This window comes from Ananas comosus, linkage group 18, assembly GCF_001540865.1.
Source record: "Ananas comosus cultivar F153 linkage group 18, ASM154086v1, whole genome shotgun sequence".
In the NCBI taxonomy this organism is placed as follows: domain Eukaryota; kingdom Viridiplantae; phylum Streptophyta; class Magnoliopsida; order Poales; family Bromeliaceae; genus Ananas; species Ananas comosus.
The window spans coordinates 6,917,666-6,927,824 of NC_033638.1; the positions used below are offsets into that span (position 1 = coordinate 6,917,666).

Below are 10,159 nucleotides of genomic sequence, written 5' to 3' on the forward strand. Positions count from 1 at the left end.
ACCGTGCAGTGTTTAATTGTTGCAAACTTGCAATGTGACCAAAAAAAAAGACCTATAAAAAAAATGTGGGAGGTGATCACGTGGCGAATTTACTTTCAAATAAATTTTTTTTAAAAAATTATAACTTCCCAGATAGCTTTATCAAAATTTTATTTAATCAAATAATTATATTTCGTCCAACCCAACGCCAGGTTAAAAAAATAAAAAATAAAATTAGGAAACGGTTGATCACTTACCATTTTTAATAAAATATAAAAAATAATTTAAAAGCAAAAAATAATTCATCATTTTCTGTCTTATTTATCTAACATTTTTATTTTTTAATAAAATTTAAGTGGTAATCTGAAAACGAAAAATAATTATTATTTTCTATCTCATTTTTGTGTAGCACGATACTGAATTCATAAAAAGAGAGTTAGTTAGTCAAAGGATCTAAATTTTATTTAGGAAACACTTCAAATACCACCCCTGTAGTTTCACATTTTCTCACTTTAGTATCATATAGTTTAAAGTGTACCAATTTAGTGCCATGTGGTTTTAATTTTATCTTTTTATTATCGATTCTATTAATTTTTTTCGTTAAATCAGTGCCAAAATTAAAATTAAAGGGTACTAAAATGAATATTCGATAAACTTAGGTGGGGTATCTGAAGTTTTTTTTGTATAAAATTTAATAAAATAGTAAAAAAAAACTTGTAAATAGATAAAAATGTGACACTAAATACAATTTAGACTACAGGGTACTTAAATGGGAACGTTCGAAACCACGGGGGTGGTATTTGCAAATTCGACAAACTCAACGCCGACTTCGCCGATTCTCGAACGCCACTGAAAGCGGCGACGCTCCCAACTCTGCTCCCGACGCTTCCCCCCTCGTCGTCTTCTTTCCCTGGTGAGTTTTTTTTTTTTTTAAATCCTTTTTTTTTGCCTTTTTGTTTTGGTGTTCGAGGAGATCACGAATCGGATCGAAGACGACGATGCAGAGAATGATGTTATGGGGAAATGAATAATTCAGAGAAAAAAAAAACAAACGAGCAAAGTGCGGGGCGGATTTAGGGCGAAATCGTTTAATCATCTGCTCATTTGTTATGATCAGAATCAATTATTTTGATCATAAATTTATGCTCTTAATTTTTTTTTTCTTTGTCTAATTGTTCTTCGTGGTAGTCGTGTACAACCAGTTAGATAGATTAATTTTGAGACAGGGCTATGCAGGGTTGTTGTTTTTTCTCTTTTTTTTCTTTTTTTTTTTTGATTTTTTTAGGTTTACGGTTCATGAGTGCAAGGCACAATCTATTAGAGGCATTGAGATTCGGATTAGGAAAAGTTTGAGACCTTGTTTGGATTGTTTGCCTTTTGATTTATTCTAGAAGCTTCTAGTATTCGGTAGACGATGAGCGCGATCAAATATCCAGAATGAAATATCATATTCGACCTCCAAAGTTCATTTCTTGAAATAACTAATCAAATTATGGATGTCAAGACCTTTTCAGAAGTAAAAGAAAAATCAAACTCGTAACTTCCAATCGCGATAGCAAATTTTTATTGTGAACAAGTTGAATTTGTACCGACATCGAAATAGACATGAACATCTTGTTCAGCATATCTCTTTGATTTACTTGAGAAGCATGTTGTATCTGATTGATGAGAAGTGTGATCAGATGTTCTGAATGGATACCATATTCAGCTTTGTATCATCTTTTTTTAGAATAAGATGAGTTATTTTGTAGGTAAAATATGTTATTCTGCCAAATTATGGATGCTGAGACCTATCAAGGAGGAAAAATCAAAGTCCTAAGCTTTCAATCACAATTGAGAAATTTCTCATACCACACAAGTTATCAGTGGATAACTCATTTCGACATCCAAAGTCTAGATCAATATTCTTCCAGGAGCGAATTTTTTCTTGCTCTTGCCCTAAATGTCGGTCATTTTAAATCTGGAATAAATTGATTTGGCAGGAATGCTGCTAAATTTGTTTAGAAAGGTCATAGATGATGTTCATCATTGATTAATGTTGAAGATGGCTGAAGCTTAGGACTCGTTTGGTTCACAGTTTGTAATATTTCGGTAATCCTTCATATTTTATATTGAAAATACTCAAATCATTAGTAGTCAACTCAAGCTGGGTAATTGTAAAAAGTGTTAGTGAAGTATGGTATCATTGTAGATTCCCAACTCAAGTGGCTTGATAAGTTGGTAACAAACTTGTTATTTCAAATATAAATTATACAACATTCCCGGAATATTACAAATCTTCAACCAAACGGCCCCTTACGGTAAAAGTAATTTTTTGATTACTCAGACAATCATTTTGCACGTGTTTCAACTAATGGATTCAACTTATGGATGTAGCAATTGGCAAAGTCTTAACAGGATTATGATACCTTAAAGCTCCATGAAGTACGAAGAAATGTCGACAAATCGATGAGAAAAACTTTTTATTTTATTTTTGTTTTTTAGACTGCAGAGATTAGATTAAATTTCCTTGTTTATTATGATTACAATTATTGTTCCTCTTTTGTAAACTTTTGATTTAACCATATTTTTTTATAAGCTTCTGGCTTTCTTATTTCAGATCCATCTCTGACTCTGTTGTGCAAAACTCAAATTGGGAGGGAGCATACACCAATGCCGTTTCTAAGGCTTCCTAACTCCATGCAACTACCCAAAATTATCAGGTATATAATTACATGGAGTTCCAGCAATCAGCACAGGCAATTAGACATTATTTATTATGTTATCGTGCCTTGCTCGAGAGTTTGTTAGTGTGACAGTTTGTTATTGCGCCGCGATACAATTTCTTCAATAATGAGCTCTCTCTATGGAGTAGCAAATTGCCAGAATTTCAAATGACACTCTCTCCTACCTTCACCATGGTCACAATATTTTCCCTTTCTTTTGAAAATATCACGATTAATTTATGAGCTTTTTGATTGTTCTAATAATTCTCCTAATAGTTTAGTAATATGTGAATGTTGACACAAAACATACAAAAGAAAAAAATTATATATTATCCAATTCGATTTTAACTTTTTTGCCCTGAAAATCAAAGGAGAATGATTATATGAGAAACTATACTTTGTATATATTTCTATGAAAGAATTTAAGTACTCATTGGGACGGGCTATGCCCATCATGTCATACCGTGCCAAAAAGATCAGCACGATACGACTCTTATGCAGGTGATACAGCTCAAAACCTTCTTTTCTTTAAAATTAGTAAATAGTTATCTCAATAAAGTGCAAAAAAATTAATATAGTTATATTATTAGCAATTAGAATATATTGATGCTAAAGAAAATAAATATTTTATGCCAATGTATATCAGCACACAGTTTTGTGAATGATACACTTCGGCACGCTATAGCAGACGACGCGCGGTATAGTACTAGCGAGTGTTCGGCATGATCCCGTGCCATGGCTCTTAAATCCTTATTTCTATGTTATATATTATTTATTTTTTGGTTAATTTCATACATACGCTTCCTCCAAACTTGAATTACATAGATATCTCTCTAAAAATATCAATATCAAAAATATTCCTCTAATTTAGAAAACCTAGCAGAAATATTCAGATTGATAATAATTAATTAAAAAACTAAATAAGCTCGAATGCTAAACTCTTAAACCATGGTGAATAGTCTCAAATGCTAAAACTTCTGACTTTGACAGTCTGTAGCTCTGTTTCATGAGGATCTGTGATTTGATGGCGATTTCTGTGTATCAGAGAAATGAACTTTTGGCTTGTTCTCATTTCTCTTCTTCTATTTATACCATCATCTTTTACTCAGTTGTTCATAAACTTGCTCTGCTGTCCAAATAGCGAAACATGATAATCGAATTCTTCAGGCTAACATTTGTTACAGGCAACTGGAGCAGGATGTGGAAACGGTAATTACTGTGCTGCGGCCGGGGCCGTTAGGGATTATCGAGCACAAATTCTCTGCCGAGGAGGTCAATGAGGCCAAGGCCACAGTCAAGCGAGCCATCGAGAACTGGCAGAGGAATTCGGCGCTTGAAAGAGCCGCTCATGCATCGTTCAGCAAATAGCGCGCGCGGCAGTATGCAATTCCCAATTTTTTTGATCAGAGAACAAAATGTGCAGAAAACTCGATATCTTGCTAGTTTGTATTTCCAGCTTCAGTCCAGAACTTGATATCCTGCTTCTACATTCAGATGGGAGCTGTTTTTCACACTTTGTGTTTTTGGTTTTGCGAGAAGCTTTTAATTTAACACACTAAAGTAAGAGAATTTGCTTTATTTTACACACTAGAGTATAATGATGTTGTCAATTGTATAATTGTAGTCCCTGTCAAACACTCAATTGGTATTAGAATTATAGTTTGGGCCCCTTTTTCGTTATGGGAGTGTTTGATTCCTTGGAAAAGCATAAAAAATATTTTCTAAGATTTTTTTTACATATATAGAAAACATCTTTTTCTACACTTTTTGTTTTCCGGATAAAAAATTCGAAAGCTGAAAACACTAGTTTTTCATAAAATTCAGAGAGAACTTTTTAGAAAAAATTTTCCAGCCAGAAAATAATTTTAATATTTTCCGGTATATTTGCAAGAACCAATTTTTCAAGAAAAATAATTTTTTAAGTGAAAAATCATTTACCGTCCGTTTGGTTTCTAAAAGAAAGTTTTCTGGAATCTTTCTTTCTATATTTCTTTAAAAAGCACCATTTTTAAAATTTTTTATCCGGAAAACAAAAAACTTTCACATGTAAAAGAACTTTTTACTGGGATATTACGCAAAGGAATCAAACACCCCCTAAAAAGTCAATGGTTATGATACTCGAGAAAAGCAGAAGCAAAGTACATAGTTAACAGTCCAAGTACAGTTTATGCAGTTGAATCATAAAACATGAAATACCCAGTTTTACTGTGAATATATATATATATATTTTTGAATTGTGTTATTTCTACTCAGACCTTCCAAATGCAAATAATTCATAGAAACACAATTTGAGTAACTCTCCTATTTACAAATAATGTTAAATAAATACTTCCGACACCTGCGATAATATTACACAAGAACACATCAGTTCCCAGCGAACCATTAAGAACAATATCTGCATACCAGGAAATACGGAGATGAAAACAGCACCATATGTGACTCAGATGCAGTTTCTTTGTTATTATTAGATTCCAAACTGGTACATTCTCTTTTGGAGGTCATGGAAGAGTTGTTATTGACTAAAGCATAGTCTTCTGGTCTCCGAAAGGATAAAAAAGGGAAGGGGAAAAAAAAAAAAAGAAAGGAGAAATGAAAATCGACGGCACATCTACTTAATGCTTATGAGCATCACCTATTCCTAAAAACGCTTCGGAATATTTTATTCTTTGTCAGTGGCTTTCTCAGTTTCTCTCATCTAAAGAACAGATTGAAATATCATCTCAGCAAGTTCCTGCAAAGAAGTTAAAAAAGAAATATATCATCTCAGATTCAATTTAAAGAGAGTGATGAAATAATGGTTTTAGAGAAGGGGATTAAAGTGAATTCTTTATTTACCTGCTTTCCAGATGCAACAGAAGGCTCTCCCCACTCCATTGCCTTCTTCTCTAGTGTCTCGAAATCAGCCTTCCCAGCCTGTTTAAAAAGAAAATACCATAGGGAGTTACAATGTTCGAAATCCTAGTAGTGTTTGTCGTCGCTCATACTTGGTAAAATTTGTCTAGAAAGAATCATATACCTCAATCTGAGCCCCAATTTCGGAGTCGAAGCTTTGGTAGCGCTTTCGAACAAGCTCAGCGAGAGAACCGTCCTAAGCAATCAAGCCAAGAGCCAATTTTAGCATTCTGAGAATGAAGGTAATTGTAAATAGAAGATTCTGGAATCTACCTCGATCAGTTTAGCAACATTGCGAAGGCCGCGAGCAAGGGTGTCCATACCGGAGACGTGGGCAATGAACATGTCCTCGACATCAGTACTCTCTCTCCGCCTGCCACCACAGGGAGGAACAAACTCTTCGTCATATTGAAATGCTTTGTCCATGGAAATCAAAATAATTAAGTAACATACTAATATTTCAAGATAATTATCTAAAAGACCCATAAAGTCAAATAAAATTGTGGAGAAACAGAAAACAAACAATTTGGCATCGAAGTTGAATCCACCAGGTGCGAGTCCTCCCTGCGAACAAGCAAATAACAAAAGCATTATTATAAGTAACGGCATAAGAGAAATGCTCATTTATGCATGTATATTCGAAGAAGAAAGCATAAAAAAAAAAGAGCAAATCGAATAGGATGTTGCATGATTAAACATACATTTCTAACGACGCTTAACATAACCAACGTTGCTTCCGCAATGTCTGTTAGGAACTGATCTGTGTCCCACCCTGTTCATACACAAATATTAAGCACAAGTCCACTCTATATTTTACCCACTTAAAGCTACTGAAATCTACTTTATAGGTTTTTGACTTTAAAGAAAGGCGCGCCGCGCCGCATACCAATCTGTGGGTCACCAGTGTTGGCATCAATGTTTCCAAGTAACCCATTGATTCTCGCAGTTTCAAGCTCATGATGGCAGCTGCAAAGTTAAGGTATTACAATTTGGAAGAAGAGTATTTATATAGTCTAATGGGAAACAGAAATGAAAATGGTAGAAAACTAGTATTCTCACCTATGACCAGATAGAGTTGCATGGTTACACTCGATATTCAGTTTGAACTCTTCTGCACGATGACGTTGTCATAATAAGAATACCAGTAATGAAAGAATGTGTACACCAAAATTTGGTTGATGAATCCAGAGTGTGTGAGGTATAAGTAGTAGCATATAGATCTTGACCTTGTTTCTAAAATGCATTTATAACACATAACCACATATCATGGATCAAATCTTTGGTTTCAGCTAGAAAAAAATGAGTTTCAGCTTTGACATTTTCACTCTTTAATGTTGCATTGGATATAAAGTTTAACCTGCTGCACTGTGACTTAGTCCATAACCTAGCATGCTAGATTTTAGAAACCCAAACATTACACTACTCGACATCCAAGATGATCTCGGGCTGTATAACCAAATTGATTAAATAAGAAGAATGAAAAGATAAGCAAAAAACAAAAACAAGAAAATTACCTTGAAGGCCATACTTCTGAAAGAAAGCAAAGGCAGTTGCCGCATCCCAGTCATACCTGTTACGAACAGAACAAGACTTAAAACAAACCAGGAATGTACGCAAATAGTATGATGCTAATTCTTTAGCTCTAATACATACTGATGCTTTGTTGGCTCTTGAGGTTTAGGTTCTATCAATAGCGTCCCTGGTAATGCAAAACGCAAGGGTCATCACAAGAGATCTTAAAACAACCAAAAAGAACATCCTTATAATGCCCCAGGTCTAACCAAAGTAATGAAGGAAAAGCAATTTTCATTTACTTATAAGTGCCGTGAAGGGAAAAAAACAAGAAAGAAAAAAAATACATGATTAAAAGGGATGTATATCATACACATCACATAAAAGGTAACTCCGAGATCCAACAGATGATAAAAGGTGACGAATAGTACCGTTAAACCCGATCTTCTTCTTATAGTCAACAGCTGCTTGAAGAAATTTTGCCTGCAGAAAGGAAGAAATTTTTGGCTATAGATTGTCGAGAATAACAAAGAGGAAGCAAATTCTCAGGTACATGTCGGGTGCAAAACCAGAAGATGAGCATGTGCGCCAACTCAATTATCTAATATCTGCAGTCACGCAAAGAATGGTAAACTAGGTGAATAATAAGAAAATGCTATTTCATACCAAATGATCGAGCTCTCTTTGCATATCAGTATTCAGAAGGGTTTGATACCCTTCTCGCCCGCCCCAGAAAACATAATTTTCTCCTCCTAGGTAGTTAGTCACCTATGAAAAAATGAGCAGCAAATTAAGCAGCTGTAAAAGAAGAAACATTATTAATGCTGAAAAGACTTACCTCCATGGCTTTCTTAACTTGAGCGGCAGCATAAGCATACACTCCGACTTCCGAGCTACAACATCAAATTAGGCTTAGGACACATTGTAAGTACAACTTTATCAGTTGTCCTATAAAAATAAGAAAAATGAGACACCTGGTAGCTGCTCCGTGCATGTAGCGCGGATGCAAGAATAGCTGAGCTGTGCCCCACAATGGCTTTATATCAGTCCCCTCCTAACACACATATCGCAATTATTGATTGAGAATAGAATATGGTATATAGAAGATAGACAAGTGGCAAATTCAAGCTTCACCTATATATACAGAACTATTACCTGAAGCTCCTTTGCTAAGGCAATTATTTCGTCCAAGTTTGCATTCGTTTCCTGCGATGCAAAATGTATACTGAGATATTTGAATTTTGGTTTTACTTCAAAGGATAAGATGAAAGAACAAACAGAATGTCGAAAAGAAGAATCTTTGCAGAGTTGAAGGCTTTTGTGATTTCATACCAAAATTGATCATACGTCACTACGTCAGATTCAGGGCTCAAACCGGCTTGACTACAAACCGACTCGAATACTAAAAGGGCAAGTATAATTACTAATTAACGTTCATACCGCGAGTGTTTTGCCATCAGGAGCAATATCACGATCGTGGAAACACCATCTATTCACTCCGAGCTTGTCCATGAACTCAAAGTGCGCCCTCACTGTTTAGTATAAAATATGATGTTAAATATCTCAATTACCTAGTGCAACCAGCTACCAACACAAAATTAAATCATCTTACTTCGTCTTTTAGCCATAGCAACGGAATTTGTACCGTCCTCCCATGGCCATGATTTTGTCGGGGCACCAAAAGGATCAGCTCCGGTGCCACGGAAAGTATGCCAAAAGGCAACACTAAATCTCATCCAATCCTATACCACCAAAAAGAAGGGGGGAAATTCTAATAAAACAAGGTGTGACTTCTACGAAATCAACAATGAGATTTCATATAAACATCTATGGAAACCTTCATTTTCTTTCCGAGAATCTCTTCCTCGGCATTATACCACTTATAGGAAAGTGGGTTTTTGCTAGTAGGGCCCTGCAAATAAGTAAATATAGAAGAGATCAGTGTTGAACATAGATATAAAGAACATCGTTCTTTGGTAGCTTAAATTTTTGGAGAACAATGGTTATTTCATATAATTTAACATAATATCAGAGCAAGAGATCCTCACACCGAGCTCCTACCTTTGTTTAATTTCCTCCTATTTAATTCAACTCTATGTCCGAGCAAGAAGTGTTGAATATAAATATCAAAAATACCGTTCTCTTGCCAGCTTAAGCTTTTGGAGAAAAATGGTTAATTTATATAATTTAACAATTAGATATGATGAAAATTTTTCGATCCAAATTATAAAATCCACTCCTTAATCTTATACACAAGTACTATTGATCAAATATGGGCATGATAATATTTCAAATTTGATTGCTTTTACTTTTGTGTGAAATCACTTAAAAACTATACAAAATAGAATTAATCTCTTACCTCATACTTGATTTTCTTGATCCCAGGAAAAAATTCCCCTTCCCAATCATCTGTAGACCCATCACCACACTTTGCCTCAAGATTAGCTGGACAAGTATGCTGGGAACTTGCAATCTACAAACAAATAAAATAACCAATTTTTTTTTAAAAAAAAAGAGACCCAAAAAAAAGCTTTTTACAATTTTAATAAATGTAAAAGTATTACTCAATTACTCACAACAAGTGATATCCCCACACATAAGCATGAGAAAAATAACAGAATCCTCTTCTCCTTCATCGCGCACCACTTCGATCGCGAGGAACCCTAAAAACTCTCTACGATCAAGAGATGATGATGAAACCATTATCAAATACGATCGATTAAAGCGTAAATTAAACCCATCATAGCATTCCGCTTCGAAAAAGGCTTAAAAAGGCCATTTTTTACCTCATCCATCGCAAAAATTCGATTTTAAACACAAAATCGACCAAAAAATCCAACAAAAACCCACGAAAATCAGGGTAAAAAGGAGATAAAGCCGCTGCCTCATCACTAAATGATAAAAAATCATTAAAAAACCAAAACAAAAGGCAAAAAATTGGGATAAATTAGAGGGAGAAAAAACCAACCTAGATTTACTTCAAATACGAGAAACGATGAAAAAAAGCGTCGTAATTTTTTTTTTTTATATAGAGAGAGAGAGTGAGAGAGGGGTTTTTATCTCTATCCATC

At 34.6% G+C, this 10,159-nt stretch overlaps 2 protein-coding genes across 5 annotated transcripts; one reads left to right on the forward strand and one right to left on the reverse strand.

Annotated features, from left to right (window-relative positions):
* On the forward strand, positions 761-4,364 carry LOC109723718. Of its 2 annotated transcripts, none has more exons than XM_020252182.1 (3): positions 761-892; positions 2,579-2,681; positions 3,869-4,352. In XM_020252182.1, exons 2-3 carry the CDS (start codon positions 2,632-2,634, stop codon positions 4,050-4,052), a joined length of 234 nt encoding a protein of 77 aa, XP_020107771.1. In that variant the 5' UTR covers positions 761-892; positions 2,579-2,631; the 3' UTR covers positions 4,053-4,352. The 2 variants fall into 2 exon arrangements, with proteins under 2 accessions (XP_020107771.1, XP_020107770.1); XM_020252181.1 differs by lacking the exon at positions 761-892 and adding an exon at positions 935-1,039 and having other exon boundaries at positions 3,869-4,364.
* Positions 5,053-10,159, reverse strand: LOC109723989 (xylose isomerase). Of its 3 annotated transcripts, none has more exons than XM_020252553.1 (21): positions 10,057-10,159; positions 9,665-9,762; positions 9,448-9,561; positions 8,926-9,000; positions 8,701-8,830; positions 8,529-8,620; positions 8,244-8,294; positions 8,063-8,142; positions 7,927-7,981; positions 7,755-7,856; positions 7,520-7,571; positions 7,230-7,275; positions 7,091-7,146; positions 6,636-6,684; positions 6,463-6,542; positions 6,278-6,348; positions 6,100-6,140; positions 5,850-5,949; positions 5,701-5,772; positions 5,520-5,597; positions 5,053-5,415 (listed from the first exon to the last, which is right to left on the reverse strand). In XM_020252553.1, exons 2-21 carry the CDS (start codon positions 9,722-9,724, stop codon positions 5,380-5,382), a joined length of 1,440 nt encoding a protein of 479 aa, XP_020108142.1. In that variant the 5' UTR covers positions 9,725-9,762; positions 10,057-10,159; the 3' UTR covers positions 5,053-5,379. The 3 variants fall into 3 exon arrangements, with proteins under 3 accessions (XP_020108142.1, XP_020108140.1, XP_020108141.1); XM_020252551.1 differs by having other exon boundaries at positions 6,636-6,687; XM_020252552.1 differs by having other exon boundaries at positions 6,636-6,687; positions 9,665-9,751; positions 10,057-10,138.

Coding starts and splice junctions, on each gene's coding strand:
- LOC109723718 (XM_020252181.1), top strand. CDS start 1,003: ATGAATAATTCAGAGAAAAAAAAAACAAACGAGCAAA. Junction 1,040..2,578: donor AAAAAAAACAAACGAGCAAA/GTGCGGGGCGGA, acceptor TTCTTATTTCAG/ATCCATCTCTGACTCTGTTG. Junction 2,682..3,868: donor CAACTACCCAAAATTATCAG/GTATATAATTAC, acceptor CATTTGTTACAG/GCAACTGGAGCAGGATGTGG.
- LOC109723989 (XM_020252551.1), bottom strand. CDS start 9,724: ATGAAGGAGAAGAGGATTCTGTTATTTTTCTCATGCTTATGTGTGGGG. Junction 7,276..7,519: donor GAAGAAGATCGGGTTTAACG/GTACTATTCGTC, acceptor TTGCATTACCAG/GGACGCTATTGATAGAACCT. Junction 5,598..5,700: donor AAATTGGGGCTCAGATTGAG/GTATATGATTCT, acceptor CTTTTTAAACAG/GCTGGGAAGGCTGATTTCGA.